This window comes from Trematomus bernacchii, unplaced genomic scaffold, assembly GCF_902827165.1.
Source record: "Trematomus bernacchii unplaced genomic scaffold, fTreBer1.1, whole genome shotgun sequence".
Classification (NCBI taxonomy): domain Eukaryota; kingdom Metazoa; phylum Chordata; class Actinopteri; order Perciformes; family Nototheniidae; genus Trematomus; species Trematomus bernacchii.
Genome location: NW_022987588.1, coordinates 497,113 through 515,956, shown reverse-complemented (window position 1 = coordinate 515,956; position 18,844 = coordinate 497,113). Strand labels below are relative to the sequence as shown.

Here is an 18,844-nt window from a genome sequence, read left to right as displayed (position 1 = left end):
GCCCTGCAGATCTGAAGGATCAGAACGAGGATACTATTCCAGAGATGGGACACAAATGTGCAGAGCTACAAAAGCATTATAGGAAGATGCATATTTTGAAAGTTATAGGCAAAGATCAAAGCGTAAAAGTAGTTTGGTGAAGGGAGGATTAGATCAAAAATAACAGGGTTAACAGAAATGAAGGGTTACAGATTATTTTTGTCAAGTCTCCTGACCACAGAAGTTAACTTGAGAAACTTCAGTGAATAGTCAACTTGGCTCCAAGTTTAGCAATCAATGAAATCTTTCCCTACAGGAGTTTGATGGACGTTGTGTCACAATACTTAACATTGGTAGGCCTATAGAAAATGGTATACTACCGGTTGCCATAGCAACATCTTGTGTGCATTGCCATTAAAAGCTGAATGAGTCAAACGACAGTGTTATATAAATAAATGTACAATGCTGAGAAGTACAAGAAGTCCTTTACTTGATTTATTGTATATGCAAAACCCAGCCATTTGAACTACAATACAGTTTCCAAGTATTCAACAGAAATTCAGCACATATTAACCAGCTTTAATTTATCATCATAAAAAACAACAGTCAGTCACTCTTCAGACTCCAGCTTTCATCTGGTTGTTGGGTGGCAGGGCCTTGCCCAGGTGGATCCCCACGGTCAGTCCAAACTCCTTGGCGGCATGTTTCTCCTGGACCTCAGGCTTCAGCTGGTAACCCTTCTCCCCATCAAAGCAGTCCAAGGGAGTGAAAGCAAGTGGGTTTTCTCCCAGGAGGCCTTGCAGGCGCGTGCGCCAGCCCTCCAGCATGGTACCACGTGCCTCAGAGGGAACGTGAGACGGGGCCCAGAAGATCTGAGGAGCCAGAACCTGGAAGCCACAGTAGTGCAGGATGCCATTCTGGAGAAAAAAAATAAAAATGGGTGTTGATGATTACACTAAATAAGTTTCCTCCGGAACAGCTTTTTGATAATCATTCGTCTAAATAAAATACCTGCAGTGGCCAAAGAGTGACATTCATGTCTCCATTGATGCCATTTGCACTGAACATGGACTCCTGAGACCCAGTGGTGAAGGAGAGCATGGCCTTCTTGTCCTGTGGAAAAAGACAAGATATACTGTAAGTAGGGAGAGATAGCTTAACAATGAGGCAAACCTCTTGATTTGCTTTGTTACCTTGAAGATTCCCTGGCTGTAGCGCTTCTCGTGGGTGAAGGCAAAGCCCAGCGTGAGCACCCGGTCCATCCAGCCCTTCATGATGGCAGGAACAGTGAACCAGTACATGGGGAACTGAGAAGTAGGGCTTAAGGTTAGTTCATAACAGAGGCATGGCTTAAAAGAACACATTTTCATTCTGGCTCTACCTGAAAAATGACGAGGTCAGCCTCAGTGAGTTTGCGTTGTTCTTCAGTGATATCAGCAGTAAGCTTTCCTGCCTCCCATGCCAGTTTGGTCTCCTCCGCATAACAGAAGTGATCTGCATTCTTAACTTTTCCTGCAGGGAAAATAAATGTTTGCTGCGAGTCTGAAGACCAGTTTGAAAGCTAAACTATTTATTTTCAGTGAGGTATTTACCAGTGATGTCCTCAGCTGTAGCAGTGGCCTTAAACGTCATGGCATACAGGTCAGATACTTCTACTGTGCAGCCCTCAGCAGTTAAAACTTCCACCGCAGCGTCTTTGGCTGCAGAGTTGAACGAGCCAGAGCTCTGGTGTGCATACACAATCAACACTTTCTTGGATGCTAAAAGAAGAATCAAATGAGAACACATCAGAACAGAAACAGACCTATGAGATTCAATCTTAATCTGAACATGATCTATACACTCAAGCCCTCAGCAAATACAAGAACACAAAGTTAAAAACATACCCATTTTGAAGCAGGAAATTGTAAATGCTGGATTTTACAATTAGACTGTGTGTTGATGGAAAGAGTGGCTCATGCTAGAGCAAAGTGAAGAAGCTGCTTTTATACTCCACACCACTCAACACACTGCCTTCTGGCTCATTTCTCACAGGTGCTGTCAATCAGCAATCAAGGTCACTGACCAATCAGCTGGCATCTACCAGGACTCATCAATCTAGTATCTAATCTACTTGTATTCACTGAATTTGGGCAGCATTTCAAATAGGGAGAGGAACTCTTCTACCACTAAAAGCCAATTAAATGTACATTTTTAAACCAGCTTCAGATTTAACCAGTTTCTAACACAGGATACACTTACAATAGTACTCTTGCAAAAACATTTTCTCATTAATTTTAATGTGCTTTTTCCCCGGTTCAGCCGAAAGAGACGCAGCGTAGGTTTTTCGTGTCTCTTATGCGTCTTTTAAATACAGAGGCCCTGCAGATCTGAAGGATCAGAACGAGGATACTATTCTAGAGATGGGACACAAATGTGCAGAGCTACAAAAGCATTGTACAAAGATGCATATTTTGAAAGTTATAGGCAACAAAGATTAAAGCGTAATAGTTTGGTGATGGGAGGATTAGATCAAAATGACAGGATAGACAGAAATTAAGCGTTTGAAATGAAGGGTTACAGATTATTTTTGTCAAGTCTCCTGACCACAGAAGTTAACTTGAGAAACTTCAGTGAATAGTCAACTTGGCTCCAAGTTTAGCAATCAGTGAAATCTTTCCCTACAGGAGTTTGATGGACATTGTGTCACAATACTTAACATTGGTAGGCCTATAGAAAATGGTATACTACCGGTTGCCATAGCGACATCTTTTGTGCATTGCCATTAAAGCTGAATGAGTCAAACGACAGTGTTATATAAATAAATGTAAAATGCTGAGAAGTACAAGTAGTGCTTTACTTGATGTATTGGCTCTAATTATTGTATATGCAAACCCCAGCCATTTGAACTACAATACAGTTTCCAAGTATTCAACAGAAATTCAGAACATATTAACCAGCTTTTATTTATCATCATAAAAAACCAACAACAGTCAGTCACTCTTCAGACTCCAGCTTTCATCTGGTTGTTGGGTGGCAGGGCCTTGCCCAGGTGGATCCCCACGGTCAGTCCAAACTCCTTGGCGGCATGTTTCTCCTGGACCTCAGGCTTCAGCTGGTAACCCTTCTCCCCATCAAAGCAGTCCAAGGGAGTGAAAGCAAGTGGGTTTTCTCCCAGGAGGCCTTGCAGGCGCGTGCGCCAGCCCTCCAGCATGGTACCACGTGCCTCAGAGGGAACGTGAGACGGGGCCCAGAAGATCTGAGGAGCCAGGACCTGGAAGCCACAGTAGTGAAGGATGCCATTCTGGAGAAAAAGGGAGAATAAAATCAGTGTTGATGCATACAATAAATAAGTTTCCTCTGGAACAGCTTTATGATAATCATTGATCCAAATAAAATACCTGCAGTGGCCAAAGGGTGACATTCATGTCTCCATTGATACCATTTGCACTGAACATGGACTCCTGAGACCCAGTGGTGAAGGAGAGCATGGCCTTCTTGTCCTGTGGAAAAAGATAAGATATACTGCAAGTAGGGAGAGATAGCTTAACAATAAGGCAAACCTCTTGATTTGCTTTGTTACCTTGAAGATTCCCTGGCTGTAGCGCTTCTCGTGGGTGAAGGCAAAGCCCAGCGTGAGCACCCGGTCCATCCAGCCCTTCATGATGGCAGGAACAGTGAACCAGTACATGGGGAACTGAGAAGTAGGGCTTAAGGTTAGTTCATAACAGAGGCATGGCTTAAAAGAATAACACATTTTCATTCTGGCTCTACCTGAAAAATGACGAGGTCAGCCTCAGTGAGTTTGCGTTGTTCTTCAGTGATATCAGCTGTAAGCTTTCCTGCCTCCCATGCCAGTTTGGTCTCCTCTCCGTAACAGAAGTGATCTGCATTCTTAACTTTTCCTGCAGGGAAAATAAATGTTTGCTGCGAGTCTGAAGACCAGTTTGAAAGCTAAACTATTTATTTTCAGTGAGGTATTTACCAGTGATGTCTTCAGCTGTAGCAGTGGCCTTAAACGTCATAGCATACAGGTCAGATACTTCTACTGTGCAGCCCTCAGCAGTTAAAACTTCCACCGCAGCGTCTTTGGCTGCAGAGTTGAACGAGCCAGAGCTCTGGTGTGCATACACAATCAACACTTTCTTGGATGCTAAAACAAGATTAAAATGAGAACACATCAGAACAGAAACATACCTATGAGATTCAACCTTAATCTGAACATGAGCTATACACTCAAGCCCTCAGCAAATACAAGAACACAAAGTTAAAAACATACCCATTTTGAAGCAGGAAATTGTAAATGCTGGATTTTACAATTAGACTGTGTGTTGATGGAAAGAGTGGCTCATGCTAGAGCAAAGTGAAGAAGCTGCTTTTATACTCCACACCACTCAACACACTGCCTTCTGGCTCATTTCTCACAGGTGCTGTCAATCAGCAATCAAGGTCACTGACCAATCAGCTGGCAACTAACAGGACTCATCAATCTAGTATCTAATCTACATGTATTTACTGAATTTGGGCAGCATTTCAAATAGGGAGAGGAACATTTCTACGATTTAAAGCCAAGTATGTGTACATTTTAATACAGCTGCAGATTTAACCAGTTTCTAACATAGGATACACTTACAATAGTACTCTCGCAAAAACATTTTCTCATTCATTTTAATGTGTGCTTTTCCCCCGGTTTAGCCGACCCAGAAAGAGACGCAGCGTAGGTTTTTAGTATCTCTTATGCGTCTTTTCATACAGAGGCCCTGCAGATCTGAAGGATCAGAACGAGGATACTATTCCAGAGATGGGACACAAATGTGCAGAACTAAAAAAGCATTGTACAAAGATGCATATTTTGAAAGTTATAGGCAACTAAGATCAAAACGTAAAAGTAGTTTGGTGAAGGGAGGATTAGATCAAAATGACAGGGTTAACAGAAATGAAGTGTTTGAAATGAAGGGTTTGTAGTGCCGAGAGATAGGAGTCGGAGGCGGTGCATCGCAGGTGCAAATGGGTACTTTAATGAGCGACAGAAATGGACATGTTGTCGGGTCGCAGCCCAGGAAGAGAAGAGAAAGCGAAAGGGAGGACACGCAGTAAGTACACAGGAGGTACAGTCAACATTTGTGTCCGTGCGGAACAATACCCCCAACCTGTAGTTCCATGAGTGAATTATGTAACCCAGTTAATTAGTGATCACTACACAAGCCCCCCCAGAATTCAACCATGGACACAATCCTCGCGTCCGGGAGGAAGCACCACAGGGGCCGAGGAGGGTAGGGCCGCAGGCGAGGGCCGGGCCATGGAAAGGGCCGTCGGAAGGGGGCCGCAAGAGAGGGTAGGGGCCCCAACGAGGGCGAGGGCATCCCCACCGGGGGGTGGGCGGCGGGCCGGAACGGGCCGACGTCAGGGGGCCGCAGAAAGCAGGGTCGCTGTGTTGCGACGTGGGGACGGGCGTGAAAAACCCGGTGGTCCCCAGCAGGGAGGAGCGCTGCCCGGCCACAGGCGAAGGCACAGCGGCGGCGGGTACGAAGTCCTCGGGAGGAAGGAGCCGTGTCCCCGGGAGAAAGGAGCCGTGGACAGGGGAGAGGCCAGACGGGGCGCCGCCCGAAGCCGCCGTCGAGGCGAACCGTGAGCCGCGGTTAGAGGTGAGGCCAGGCAGGGTCCAGAAGCGCGCCACTCACGGGCCGATGAAGGCATGGGCGACGCCCGAAACCGCCGAGGCGAGGGAAGAGGCCAGACAGGGTCCCGAAGCACGCCACCCACGGGCCGATGAAGGCATGGGCGACGTCCGAAACCGCCGAGGCGAGGGAAGAGGCCAGACAGGGTCCCGAAGCGCGCCACCCACGGGCCGATGAAGGCATGGGCGACGTCCGAAACCGCCGAGGCGAGGGAAGAGGCCAGACAGGGTCCCGAAGCACGCCACCCACGGGCCGATGAAGGCATGGGCGACGTCCGAAACCGTAGAGTCGAGGCGAGACGGGGTCCAGAAGCGCGCCACCCACGGGCCGAGAAGGCATGGGGCGACGTCCGAAAACCGCCGAGGCGAGGGAAGAGGCCAGACAGGGTCCCGAAGCGCGTCACTCACGGGCCGATGAAGGCATGGGCGACGTCCGAAACCGCCGAGGCGAGGGAAGAGGCCAGACAGGGTCCCGAAGCACGCCACTCACGGGCCGAGGAAGGCATGGGCGACGTCCGAAACCGTAGAGTCGAGGCCAGACAGGGTCCCGAAGCACGCCACCCACGGGCCCGATGAAGGCATGGGCGACGTCCGAAACCGCCGAGGCGAGGAAGAGGCCAGACAGGGTCCCGAAGCGCGCCACTCACGGGCCGATGAAGGCATGGGCGACGTCCCGAAACCGCCGAGGCGAGGGAAGAGGCCAGACAGGGTCCCGAAGCACGCCACCCACGGGCCGAAGAAGGCATGGGCGACGCCCGAAGCCGCCGTCGAGGTGGTGAAAAAGCGAGAGGGTCCACACGAGGCCGACCAGACATGGTCGAACCTCCTCTCAGGCACCAGAAAAAAACTCAAAAGGGTCGTCCTGTCCACGATCAAAAACAGGTGGGCGAAATTGCGAGAGGATCCACACGAGGCTGACCAGACTTGATCGAACCTCCTCTCCGGCACCACAAAAAAAAACAGTCGGATGTCGATAGCCGCTAGCTGCTAGTCGTTAGCTGTCGTCGTCAGCCGTTGCTAGCTGTCGTCATTAGCCGTTGGTAGCTGCTAGCTGTCAGCTGTCGTGGCTAGCTGTCGTTAGCCGTTGGTAGCTGCTAGCTGTTAGCAGTCGTGGCTAGCCGTTCTCGACGGCCGTTAGTCGCTGTCGTCGGCGTCGGCGTCGGCGCCTCTGCTAGGCGGCGTGCCCCCACCAGGGAAGGTGCTGCAGCGTGTAGTGGCAAGCACCTCAGGGGAAAATCGCGGGGCGGCCAGGAAGAACCGGCTAGCTTCTTCGGCCAAAGCGCGGGGCTCAACACTAGCCGTGTTAGCTAGCGCAGCCTGGACATGCAGCCGCATGTCCCGAAGAAACAGCTCCATGAGGTAGAAGACGGGTTCCTCCATACTTAGCAGGTCGCGGGAATGGCGAGCGACGTCCTCAGCCATTCCGTGGGGCACACCGAGCCTCAGTCTGTGTGCACGTGGCAGCCACGGACGTCTCCAAAAATCTCCGGCATTTCGAGAAAAACAGCGTTTGTTTTTTTGCCGTGTTCGGTTCAGTCTCGGATACTTCGCGAGACTTATGTCGGGGTCACCAATGTAGTGCCGAGAGATAGGAGTCGGAGGCGGTGCATCGAAGGTGCAAATGGGTACTTTAATGAGCGACAGAAATGGACATGTTGTCGGGTCGCAGCCCAGGAAGAGAAGAGAAAGCGAAAGGGAGGACACGCAGTAAGTACACAGGAGGTACAGTCAACATTTGTGTCCGTGCGGAACAATACCCCCAACCTGTAGTTCCATGAGTGAATTATGTAACCCAGTTAATTAGTGATCACTACAGGTTACAGATTATTTTTGTCAAGTCTCCTGACCACAGAAGAACTTGAGAAACTTCAGTGAATAGTCAACTTGGCTCTAAGTTTAGCAATCAGTGAAATCTTTCCCTACAGGAGTTTGATGGACATTGTGTCACAATACTTAACATTGGTAAGCCTAAAGAAAATGGTATACTACCGGTTGCCATAGCGACATATTGTGTGCATTGCCATTAAAGCTGAATGAGTCAAACGACAGTGTTATATAAAAGTAAAATGCTGAGAAGTACAAGTAGTGCTTTACTTGATTTATTGGCTCTAATTATTGTATATGCAAACCCCAGCCATTTGAACTACAATACAGTTTCCAAGTATTCAACAGAAATTCAGAACATATTAACCAGCTTTTATTTATCATCATAAAAAACCAACAACAGTCATTCACTCTTCAGACTCCAGCTTTCATCTGGTTGTTGGGTGGCAGGGCCTTGCCCAGGTGGATCCCCACGGTCAGTCCAAACTCCTTGGCGGCATGTTTCTCCTGGACCTCAGGCTTCAGCTGGTAACCCTTCTCCCCATCAAAGCAGTCCAAGGGAGTGAAAGAAAGTGGGTTTTCTCCCAGGAGGCCTTGCATGCGCGTACGCCAGCCCTCCAGCATGGTACCGCGTGCCTCAGAGGGAACGTGAAACGGGGCCCAGAAGATCTGAGGAGCCAGGACCTGGAAGCCACAGTAGTGCAGGATGCCATTCTGGAGAAAAAATAAATAAAAATGGGTGTTGATGCATACAATAAATACGTTTCCTCTGGAACAGCTTTTTGATAAACATTGATCCAAATAAAAATACCTGCAGTGGCCATAGAGTGACATTCATGTCTCCATTGATGCCAATTGCACTGAACATGGACTCCTGAGACCCAGTGGTGAAGGAGAGCATGGCCTTCTTGTCCTGTGGAAAAAGATAAGATATACCTTAAGTAGGGAGAGATAGCTTAACAATAAGGCAAACCTCTTGATTTGCTTTGTTACCTTGAAGATTCCCTGGCTGTAGCGCTTCTCGTGGGTGAAGGCAAAGCCCAGCGTGAGCACCCGGTCCATCCAGCCCTTCATGATGGCAGGAACAGTGAACCAGTACATGGGGAACTGAGAAGTAGGGCTTAAGGTTAGTTCATAACAGAGGCATGGCTTAAAAGAACACATTTTCATTCTGGCTCTACCTGAAAAATGACGAGGTCTGCCTCAGTGAGTTTGCGTTGTTCTTCAGTGATATCAGCAGTAAGCTTTCCTGCCTCCCATGCCAGTTTGGTCTCCTCCGCATAACAGAAGTGATCTGCATTCTTAACTTTTCCTGCAGGGAAAATAAATGTTTGCAAGTCTGAAGACCAAAGCTAAACTATTTATTTTCAGTGAGGTATTTACCAGTGATGTCTTCAGCTGTAGCAGTGGCCTTAAACTTCATGGCATACAGGTCAGATACTTCTACTGTGCAGCCCTCAGCAGTTAAAACTTCCACCGCGGCGTCTTTGGCTGCAGAGTTGAACGAGCCAGAGCTCTGGTGTGCATACACAATCAACACTTTCTTGGATGCTAAATCAAGAATCAAATTAGAACACATCAGAACAGAAACATACCTATGAGATTCAACATTAATCTGAACATGATCTATACACTCAAGCCCTCAGCAAATACAAGAACACAAAGTTAAAAACATACCCATTTTGAAGCAGGAAATTGTAAATGCTGGATTTTACAATTAGACTGTGTGTTGATGGAAAGAGTGGCTCATGCTAGAGCAAAGTGAAGAAGCTGCTTTTATACTCCACACCACTCAACATACTGCTTTCTGGCTCATTTCTCACAGGTGCTGTCAATCCGCAATCAATGTCACTGACCAATCAGCTGGCATCTCCCAGCACTCATCAATCTAGTATCTAGTCTACATGTATTCACTGAATTTGGGCAGCATTTCAAATGGGGAGAGGAACTCTTCTACCACTAAAAGCCAGGTAAATACATTTTTAATCCAGCTGCAGATTTAACCAGTTTCTAACACAGGATACACTTACAATAGTACTCTTGCAAAAACATTTTCTCATTCATGTTTGCTTTTTCCCCATTTTAGCCGACCCAGAAAGAGAGGCAGCGTAGGTTTTTCTTTATCTCTGTTTATGCGTCTTTTAATACAGAGGCCCTGCAGATCTGAAGGATCAGAACGAGGATACTATTCCAGAGATGGGACACAAATGTGCAGAGCTACAAAAGCATTATAGGAAGATGCATATTTTGAAAGTTATAGGCAAAGATCAAAGCGTAAAAGTAGTTTGGTGAAGGGAGGATTAGATCAAAAATAACAGGGTTAACAGAAATGAAGGGTTACAGATTATTTTTGTCAAGTCTCCTGACCACAGAAGTTAACTTGAGAAACTTCAGTGAATAGTCAACTTGGCTCCAAGTTTAGCAATCAGTGAAATATTTCCCAACAGGAGTTTGATGGACGTTGTGTCACAATACTTAACATTGGTAGGCCTAAAGAAAATGGTATACTACCGGTTGCCATAGCGACATCTTGTGTGCCTTGCCATTAAAGCTGAATGAGTCAAACGACAGTGTTATATAAATAAATATACAATCGCTGAGAAGTACAAGAAGTCCTTTACTTGATTTATTGACTATAATTATTGTATATGCAAACCCCAGCCATTTGAACTACAAACAGTTTCCAAGTATTCAACAGAAATTCAGAACATATTAACCAGCTTTTATTTATCATCATAAAAACCAACAACAGTCAGTCACTCTTCAGACTCCAGCTTTCATCTGGTTGTTGGGTGGCAGGGCCTTGCCCAGGTGGATCCCCACGGTCAGTCCAAACTCCTTGGCGGCATGTTTCTCCTGGACCTCAGGCTTCAGCTGGTAACCCTTCTCCCCATCAAAGCAGTCCAAGGGAGTGAAAGCAAGTGGGTTTTCTCCCAGGAGGCCTTGCAGGCGCGTGCACCAGCCCTCCAGCATGGTACCACGTGCCTCAGAGGGAACGTGAGACGGGGCCCAGAAGATCTGAGGAGCCAGAACCTGGAAGCCACAGTAGTGCAGGATGCCATTCTGGAGAAAAAAAATAAAAATGGGTGTTGATGCATACAATAAATAAGTTTCCCTCTGGAACAGCTTTATGATAATCATTCGTCTAAATAAAATACCTGCAGTGGCCAAAGAGTGACATTCATGTCTCCATTGATGCCATTTGCACTGAACATGGACTCCTGAGACCCAGTGGTGAAGGAGAGCATGGCCTTCTTGTCCTGTGGAAAAAGATAAGATATACCTGTAAGTAGGGAGAGATAGCTTAACAATGAGGCAAACCTCTTGATTTGCTTTGTTACCTTGAAGATTCCCTGGCTGTAGCGCTTCTCGTGGGTGAAGGCAAAGCCCAGCGTGAGCACCCGGTCCATCCAGCCCTTCATGATGGCAGGAACAGTGAACCAGTACATGGGGAACTGAGAAGTAGGGCTTAAGGTTAGTTCATAACAGAGGCATGGCTTCAAAGAATAACACATTTTCATTCTGGCTCTACCTGAAAAATGACGAGGTCTGCCTCAGTGAGTTTGCGTTGTTCTTCAGTGATATCAGCAGTAAGCTTTCCTGCCTCCCATGCCAGTTTGGTCTCCTCTCCATAACAGAAGTGATCTGCATTCTTAACTTTTCCTGCAGGGAAAATCAATGTTAGCTGCGAGTCTGAAGACCAGTTTGAAAGCTAAACTATTTATTTTCAGTGAGGTATTTACCAGTGATGTCTTCAGCTGTAGCAGTGGCTTTAAACGTCATGGCATACAGGTCAGATACTTCTACTGTGCAGCCCTCAGCAGTTAAAACTTCCACCGCAGCGTCTTTGGCTGCAGAGTTGAACGAGCCAGAGCTCTGGTGTGCATACACAATCAACACTTTCTTAGATGCTAAAACAAGAACAACAAGAAATGAGAACACATCAGAACAGAAACATACCTATGAGATTCAACATTAATCTGAACATGAGCTATACACTCAAGCCCTCAGCAAATACAAGAACACAAAGTTAAAAACATACCCATTTCGAAGCAGGAAATTGTAAATGCTGGATTTTACAATTAGACTGTGTGTTGATGGAAAGAGTGGCTCATGCTAGAGCAAAGTGAAGAAGCTGCTTTTATACTCCACACCACTCAACACACTGCCTTCTGGCTCATTTCTCACAGGTGCTGTCAATCAGCAATCAAGGTCACTGACCAATCAGCTGGCATCTACCAGGACTCATCAATCTAGTATATAATCTACATGTATTCACTGAATTTGGGCAGCATTTCAAATAGGGAGAGGAACTCTTCTACCACTAAAAGCCAGGTAAATGTACATTTTTAATCCAGCTGCAGATTTAACCAGTTTCTAACACAGGATACACTTACAATAGTACTCTTGCAAAAACATTTTCTCATTCATTTTAATGTGTGCTTTTCCCCCGGTTTAGCCGACCCAGAAAGAGACGCAGCGTAGGTTTTTCTTTATATCTGTTTATGCTTCTTTTAAATACAGAGGCCCTGCAGATCTGAAGGATCAGAAAGAGGATACTATTCCAGAGATGGGACACAAATATGAACTACAAAAGCATTATACAAATCTGCATATTTTGAAAGTTATAGGCACCTAAGACCAAAGCATAGTTTGGTGATGGGAGGATTAGATCAAAAATAACAGGGTTAACAGAAATGAAGGGTTACAGATTATTTTTGTCAAGTCTCCTGACCACAGAAGTTAACTTGAGAAATTTCAGTGAATAGTCAACTTTGCTCCAAGTTTAGCAATCAGTGAAATCTTTCCCTACAGGAGTTTGATGGACGTTGTGTCACAATACTTAACATTGGTAGGCTTAAAGAAAATTGCATACAACCGGTTGCCATAGCGACATCTTGTGTGCCTTGCCATTAAAGCTGAAGAGTCAAACGACAGTGTTATATAAATAAATATACAATCGCTGAGAAGTACAAGTCCTTTACTTGATTTATTGGCTCTAATTATTGTATATGCAAACCCCAGCCATTTGAATTACAAACAGTTTCCAAGTATTCAACAGAAATTCAGAACATATTAACCAGCTTTTATTTATCATCATAAAAAACCAACAACAGTCATTCACTCTTCAGACTCCAGCTTTCATCTGGTTGTTGGGTGGCAGGGCCTTGCCCAGGTGGATCCCCACGGTCAGTCCAAACTCCTTGGCGGCATGTTTCTCCTGGACCTCAGGCTTCAGCTGGTAACCCTTCTCCCCATCAAAGCAGTCCAAGGGAGTGAAAGCAAGTGGGTTTTCTCCCAGGAGGCCTTGCAGGCGTGTGCACCAGCCCTCCAGCATGGTACCACGTGCCTCAGAGGGAACGTGAGACGGGGCCCAGAAGATCTGAGGAGCCAGAACCTGGAAGCCACAGTAGTGCAGGATGCCATTCTGGAGAAAAAATAAATAAAAACGGGTGTTGATGCATACAATAAATAAGTTTCCTCTGGAACAGCTTTATGATAATCATTGATCCAAATAAAAATACCTGCAGTGGCCAAAGAGTGACATTCATGTCTCCATTGATGCCATTTGCACTGAACATGGACTCCTGAGACCCAGTGGTGAAGGAGAGCATGGCCTTCTTGTCCTGTGGAAAAAGATAAGATATACCTTAAGTAGGGAGAGATAGCTTAACAATAAGTCAAACCTCTTGATTTGCTTTGTTACCTTGAAGATTCCCTGGCTGTAGCGCTTCTCGTGGGTGAAGGCAAAGCCCAGTGTGAGCACCCGGTCCATCCAGCCCTTCATGATGGCAGGAACAGTGAACCAGTACATGGGGAACTGAGAAGTAGGGCTTAAGGTTAGTTCATAACAGAGGCATGGCTTCAAAGAATAACACATTTTCATTCTGGCTCTACCTGAAAAATGACGAGGTCAGCCTCAGTGAGTTTGCGTTGTTCTTCAGTGATATCAGCTGTAAGCTTTCCTGCCTCCCATGCCAGTTTGGTCTCCTCTCCGTAACAGAAGTGATCTGCATTCTTAACTTTTCCTGCAGGGAAAATAAATGTTTGCTGCGAGTCTGAAGACCAGTTTGAAAGCTAAACTATTTATTTTCAGTGAGGTATTTACCAGTGATGTCTTCAGCTGTAGCAGTGGCTTTAAACGTCATGGCATACAGGTCAGATACTTCTACTGTGCAGCCCTCAGCAGTTAAAACTTCCACCGCAGCGTCTTTGGCTGCAGAGTTGAACGAGCCAGAGCTCTGGTGTGCATACACAATCAACACTTTCTTAGATGCTAAATCAAGAATATCAAGAAATGAGAACACATCAGAACAGAAACAGATTCAATCTTAATTTGAACATGATCTATACACTCAAGCCCTCAGCAAATACAAGAACACAAAGTTAAAAACATACCCATTTTGAAGCAGGAAATTGTAAATGCTGGATTTACAATTAGACTGTGTGTTGATGGAAAGAGTGGCTCATGCTAGAGCAAAGTGAAGAAGCTGCTTTTATACTCCACACCACTCAACACACTGCCTTCTGGCTCATTTCTCACAGGTGCTGTCAATCAGCAATCAAGGTCACTGACCAATCAGCCGGCATCTACCAGGACTCATCAATCTAGTATCTAATCTACATGTATTCACTGAATTTGGGCAGCATTTTAAATGGGGAGAGGAACTCTTCCACCACTAAAAGCCAAGTATATGTACATTTTTATCCATCTGCAGATTCAGCCTGTCTTTAACACAGGATACACTCACAATAGTACCCTTGCAAAACAAAAATTCCCATTCATGGTAATATGTGCTTTTCCCAGAAAGTGACGCAGCGTAGGTTTTTCCTTGTCTTGTTATGCGTCTTTCATACAGTCACGATTTGGATATTTGAGAGCTTGCATGTCTGTCTGTGTACAAGATGTTTAAAAACTGTGTGCCACTCCTCATGTCTTCGAACCACATGAAACAGATGTGGCTCGGTGATCCTCTCACTCGAGTGTTACTGGTTTCCAGCACTGTTTTCCTTTACATTACTTTCCTCAGCTGCCTGCGGTCGAACCCACTCACGAAGGTTGCCCTGTAAAAAATGAAAAAAATGCTCAGCAATGGACATCAAAGGCATGAGACATGAGCTGGCACACATCTGGGACCAAAACCAGCCCTAATTCCCATCTATCCAGCCACTGTGAGGGGGAGGGATCAATAAACAACTGCTACATATTAGCACATAGGCGCACATTCATGCAAACACAACATGCGACTGAGACATATGGATACACTTTTTAAGCTATCTTTCTCCCCATTGTCTCCTTTTCCTTTGCTTATAGAAAACATGAATTTTCTTTGAAGGGTATTTGTAAATCATGGTTGAAATTCAAAATTGTGATACCTTCTGGTGTTTTATGGTGCAGCCTTTTCACATCTGCGGCCTATGTTTTCTACATCATTCACACATAAGTGCTTCCTATTGAGACTCTGGCTGCATTCCCTCTCTGTTGTGACGGGATGAGATCATGGGTTTTGCTACGAGGTGTGTTTTCATAGTTTGTGATGTAATTACTTATTTGTTGCAGCATAGTATGAAGTTCTCGTATGTTTCACACTACTACGTGTCAGATATTTTGGTGTGTGCACTCAAGGCTTGACAGAACATCTGCAGCCCACCTTTAGGAGCTTTGAAACCACAACCATGCCGTTATAGAGTACATATGGGCATTAAGAGGGCACATATTAAAAGAGGCTTTTTGCTTGCATCATTATAATAAATGCTGGTTAATGAGATGAAAAGTTAGCCTAGAGTGCCATCACATGGCCATTGTGAGGAACTACAGCTTATTGGTCCTTGGCCAAACATTGAATACAATGCTTATAATATCTGTTCCTAAGCAAACTTTGAAACAGTATGTAAATGCTAGAAAACTAGCTAAACTAAATGTCTATTTTACATAGCTGTAGTCACTGGCAATGGCGTTACATAAAGAAAATCTGAATACTAGTTGTTGAAGTGCACTTTTTGTTTGTTAGCCTCAAAACAAAATCAACGAAAAGAGACAAGATGTTTTGCCTCTATGCCCAGGAACCAAATTCCCCATTCATCCATTTTACTGTACTTCTACCTTTTACCACTAGGTGGTGGCATTGCCCGGTTTCAAGGGAAGAGATTGATATGTTGTCGTTTATGGTTTAATCACAGATTGTGAATATCTGCCAGCGCCTGAGGAGGTTAAGACCAAAGTGAGTAATAGCCATCCAGATGGTGAGTCATGAATTGTGGCAGTATACTGGCAGAACAGAATCATTATAAAGCATGCAAACTGCAACCTTTAACAGATTAATGTCACTGATCTAATCACTCTCAAGACGTAAGTAAACAAACCTCAGGGATTTACTGCGATACTTCTGGCATTCTCTCAGCTCTGCTGCCTGACAGGGTTACAAATTAAAAGTCATTCAAGTTGTTTTAGGTGGAGGATGTTTTAGTCTTTCAGAGGCCTCTAATATACAGTATCTTCAAAACATTTGCTGTCCTGTTTCACTATCATATATGTATCTTTCACCAGCCTAGGATTTATTATGCCCAATAATACTACATGAAACTTAGTACTTTTACCTCTTAGTACTATATCCTGTTAACAGTTAGTGAATTTAACCTCAGAAATTGACAAGCTAAGGTAGTTTATGCTATAGTCCACTAGAGCAATCAGCACTAAGCGCCATGTCGCATCACCTGCAGTGAGGAAATCACTATTCCTTCTGACTTTAACATGGTAGCAGCCATAGTTTAATGTTTATAGATCGGTTGGTGTTTGAAAGTGTAATAAAAGTGTGTTATTCTCTGTGACGTGCAAAATGAATAGACAGTGGATGGAGACAATGGCTGGAGTGTGATCCCAATCCCTGCTAGATGAACTTAATGTTTCAAATGTAATTTATCCAATCATTCCCCACAGTTAATTGTGTATAAAATAACAAAAGTGAGCTGATTCATCTGTGCTTTCGACATTATTGGATTTATCACATCTGGCCTGACTTTTGACCAGGTGTTTTAATATGTTTGCACTTCTGTTTGTTCTTATATCAGACCAATAAACTGACCTCAGTTCAGTTGTAAAAGGCAATAGGGGTCTGCTGACAGCTGTGGCTGAGAGTTTCCTGGCAACGGATGGAACAAAATAAAGGGAGATACATGCCAACAAAAAGGGAAATGCTATTATGCTACTAATGCTATCTTCCATTGGACCAGTCAATGCAACATCATCTCAGCATACACTCACCTTTTCTTCTCTTCTGTCCTTATAGGATAAAAAGTCACTTATTATGTTTTGTGAGCCAAGTAGCATTTTCCTGCGCCACAGTCCCTGAAGGCACCAGGATAAAGTGATGTTCACTGAGCTGTGACAGCGTCTCGCAGCAAAACGCTGAGTTACTTTGTTAATAGAGTGGATGACAGATTGATTTGATGTTACTGCACATGCATGTACTGAGCTAAGAGGCACTGCTTCCAATGTAAATTATCTGAAAAGTCTCCATATTTATATTTAGTGTGCCTGACGTCCCTCCACTGTCCATTAACTGCCCCTGATGAGTTGGAAACAGGTGTTCTCTGTAATGTCTTTCTCACTGAATTGGCAAAAGTAGAAAACACTCACATAAAACCACAGTCCCCTGTGTTATTCTAAGGTGTACAACAAATCCATCTACTCCGCTTTCCCATTTAAGCTTCTCTTCATTCTATTACATTTTGTAAATGGTGTGTTTACTGCCTCATCGCGCTCCTCTGGGTGCTCTTCTTCATACTTCACAGTTGGGAACGTTGGGCCCAGGCATGAAAACAAAACAGAACTAAGTGCCAGATTGTAAGTGAAATTGTTTAAAAAGGTAGCTGTTTTTTTTCTTCTATAAACAACAGAAAATGATACAACTCTGTTCTATTAGATTAAAGCACAGCTCTTAACTTTACACTACTTTGCATTATATATGCACTGCACAACATTGATACCATTCAACAGCTCAATTTAAATCAAGTAAACATTTGTTATTCATTACTGTATAATAAGAAACGTTGTTCTTCATATGTTTGTATTTATGAGTTTGTGAAATAGGGTTTTGTCAGTAACTATATTATTTATTTTACTTGTTTACTTCCTTCTCTTCCTCCACATCGCTGTAGCCATGGTGACAAAGCTGATCGATTATATGTCACCCTAATCCAAATCAGCAGAAACCATATGACAGCAGATGGTTAGCAGACGTAGAGCAGAGCTGAGGGAGGGCTGGGCAAAATAAGAACTAATTAAACTCATTCGGCTCATTTGCATTAACAGTGTGTGATGTTAGCTAAACCTGACTGTAACAGGAACTGGTAAAGGGACTTGACAGAAGGTAAAAGTTATAGAAATTAACATAAAGTACATTTGATCCAAAAAAATTATAATTAAGAAAAAGTTAGAAGTACAGACAACAAGTTTAAGTGAATCTTGCAGCAATTTAGGCAACACAAACTTTTCCCCCTCTTAAATACAGATTTTGCTCTTCCCTTCACATAAAGTTTGAACTTGGAATCGTACGGAACATTAATTTGCTTTACTGTTTGTTCACATGGATGTCATTAACATACTTGCACGAGCAGATGAGGAGGAGGAAGAGGAGATGAAAATGTGAGGTTGGTGGCTCCGACCTTTAAACAGATGGTGTCCAAACAGACGAGGAGTTATTAAACCAGGAGAACTGGTGTAGAAAAAGAAGGGAGGGGACATCAGAGAGACAGAACCTGAAAGTCCTATATGATGTTCAGTAATGACAGTATATTCTGTATTCATTTGAAGAAATAAATAGTTTGTTATAGATGTCTAGCTGGGTTTTTTTAAATCTTCATGGCATTGAACCATTTCACTTGGCCAGGTGACTGAGCTCATACTGAATCTGCAATTTAGAGTTGAAGTTGTGAGAGATAAGGATCTGGCGTTATATTTTCAATAAGACCTACTTGACGTACAGGTAAGCCAGTCTGAGTTGTATTGTGCCATACGGGTTCATGCAGTTATGAGGGGGCCTCACCTCCTCATCTGAAGCGCAAATGCGGCGCACTATTATGCGCTTATGCGGCGCAATTAGTGTAAGCGCGCCACAGTTTATCCGCCGTTTAGTGCACTAGCACCCTCAAAGCAACCAGGTCCTAACTGAGAAGGGTGTGCAAATACTCGTTTACTAACGACACAATGACGTGTCTCTCTTCCTGTGATGAGCAGCGTATCCAGGCAGGGTGGCATTTCCCAATCACCCAGACATGAAGTGGTCACATCTTGGACAGAATGATAATGATGTTAGCCATATGCCCAGGCCGTCTCCATTTTGATCCCCCCTGAGCATTTATGGTGCCATCTCTGAGTGTCTGAGG

The 18,844-nt window shown here is 44.5% G+C and overlaps 5 protein-coding genes across 5 annotated transcripts; all 5 read right to left on the bottom strand.

Annotated features, from left to right (window-relative positions):
* Positions 1 to 445: 445 nt before the first annotated feature.
* On the bottom strand, positions 446 to 2,037 carry LOC117481206 (NAD(P)H dehydrogenase [quinone] 1-like). Its single transcript, XM_034128815.1, has 6 exons — positions 1,866 to 2,037; positions 1,572 to 1,739; positions 1,361 to 1,491; positions 1,173 to 1,286; positions 991 to 1,092; positions 446 to 896 (listed from the first exon to the last, which is right to left on the bottom strand). Exons 1-6 carry the CDS (start codon positions 1,867 to 1,869, stop codon positions 597 to 599), a joined length of 819 nt encoding a protein of 272 aa, XP_033984706.1. The 5' UTR covers positions 1,870 to 2,037; the 3' UTR covers positions 446 to 596.
* An 862-nt stretch (positions 2,038 to 2,899) lies between these two features.
* Positions 2,900 to 4,410, bottom strand: LOC117481208 (ribosyldihydronicotinamide dehydrogenase [quinone]-like). Its single transcript, XM_034128817.1, has 6 exons — positions 4,238 to 4,410; positions 3,944 to 4,111; positions 3,733 to 3,863; positions 3,542 to 3,655; positions 3,360 to 3,461; positions 2,900 to 3,262 (listed from the first exon to the last, which is right to left on the bottom strand). The coding sequence occupies exons 1-6, from the start codon at positions 4,239 to 4,241 to the stop codon at positions 2,963 to 2,965; spliced, it is 819 nt and encodes a 272-aa protein (XP_033984708.1). The 5' UTR covers positions 4,242 to 4,410; the 3' UTR covers positions 2,900 to 2,962.
* Positions 4,411 to 7,810: 3,400 nt separating this feature from the next.
* Positions 7,811 to 9,247, bottom strand: LOC117481207 (ribosyldihydronicotinamide dehydrogenase [quinone]-like). The gene is made up of 6 exons (XM_034128816.1): positions 9,137 to 9,247; positions 8,843 to 9,010; positions 8,641 to 8,771; positions 8,453 to 8,566; positions 8,271 to 8,372; positions 7,811 to 8,173 (listed from the first exon to the last, which is right to left on the bottom strand). The coding sequence occupies exons 1-6, from the start codon at positions 9,138 to 9,140 to the stop codon at positions 7,874 to 7,876; spliced, it is 819 nt and encodes a 272-aa protein (XP_033984707.1). The 5' UTR covers positions 9,141 to 9,247; the 3' UTR covers positions 7,811 to 7,873.
* A 913-nt stretch (positions 9,248 to 10,160) lies between these two features.
* Positions 10,161 to 11,596, bottom strand: LOC117481205 (ribosyldihydronicotinamide dehydrogenase [quinone]-like). Its single transcript, XM_034128814.1, has 6 exons — positions 11,502 to 11,596; positions 11,203 to 11,370; positions 10,992 to 11,122; positions 10,801 to 10,914; positions 10,618 to 10,719; positions 10,161 to 10,522 (listed from the first exon to the last, which is right to left on the bottom strand). The coding sequence occupies exons 1-6, from the start codon at positions 11,503 to 11,505 to the stop codon at positions 10,223 to 10,225; spliced, it is 819 nt and encodes a 272-aa protein (XP_033984705.1). The 5' UTR covers positions 11,506 to 11,596; the 3' UTR covers positions 10,161 to 10,222.
* A 928-nt stretch (positions 11,597 to 12,524) lies between these two features.
* Positions 12,525 to 13,877, bottom strand: LOC117481210 (ribosyldihydronicotinamide dehydrogenase [quinone]-like). The gene is made up of 6 exons (XM_034128818.1): positions 13,859 to 13,877; positions 13,569 to 13,736; positions 13,358 to 13,488; positions 13,167 to 13,280; positions 12,985 to 13,086; positions 12,525 to 12,887 (listed from the first exon to the last, which is right to left on the bottom strand). Exons 1-6 carry the CDS (start codon positions 13,860 to 13,862, stop codon positions 12,588 to 12,590), a joined length of 819 nt encoding a protein of 272 aa, XP_033984709.1. The 5' UTR covers positions 13,863 to 13,877; the 3' UTR covers positions 12,525 to 12,587.
* Between the last annotated feature and the right edge of the window lie 4,967 nt (positions 13,878 to 18,844).

Bases quoted from the DNA above. Each gene is read 5' to 3' on its own strand.
- LOC117481206 (XM_034128815.1), bottom strand. The intron at 1,492-1,571 runs GTAAATACCTCA...TTTTCCCTGCAG, and splicing joins TACAGCTGAGGACATCACTG to GAAAAGTTAAGAATGCAGAT. The intron at 1,093-1,172 runs GTAACAAAGCAA...CTTTTTCCACAG, and splicing joins ACAGCCAGGGAATCTTCAAG to GACAAGAAGGCCATGCTCTC.
- LOC117481208 (XM_034128817.1), bottom strand. The intron at 3,864-3,943 runs GTAAATACCTCA...TTTTCCCTGCAG, and splicing joins TACAGCTGAAGACATCACTG to GAAAAGTTAAGAATGCAGAT. The intron at 3,656-3,732 runs GTAGAGCCAGAA...CCTACTTCTCAG, and splicing joins CTGACCTCGTCATTTTTCAG to TTCCCCATGTACTGGTTCAC.
- LOC117481207 (XM_034128816.1), bottom strand. The intron at 8,772-8,842 runs GTAAATACCTCA...TTTTCCCTGCAG, and splicing joins TACAGCTGAAGACATCACTG to GAAAAGTTAAGAATGCAGAT. The intron at 8,174-8,270 runs GTATTTTTATTT...TTTTTTCTCCAG, and splicing joins TCACTCTATGGCCACTGCAG to AATGGCATCCTGCACTACTG.
- LOC117481205 (XM_034128814.1), bottom strand. The intron at 11,123-11,202 runs GTAAATACCTCA...TTTTCCCTGCAG, and splicing joins TACAGCTGAAGACATCACTG to GAAAAGTTAAGAATGCAGAT. The intron at 10,915-10,991 runs GTAGAGCCAGAA...CCTACTTCTCAG, and splicing joins CAGACCTCGTCATTTTTCAG to TTCCCCATGTACTGGTTCAC.
- LOC117481210 (XM_034128818.1), bottom strand. The intron at 13,281-13,357 runs GTAGAGCCAGAA...CCTACTTCTCAG, and splicing joins CTGACCTCGTCATTTTTCAG to TTCCCCATGTACTGGTTCAC. The intron at 13,087-13,166 runs GTAACAAAGCAA...CTTTTTCCACAG, and splicing joins ACAGCCAGGGAATCTTCAAG to GACAAGAAGGCCATGCTCTC.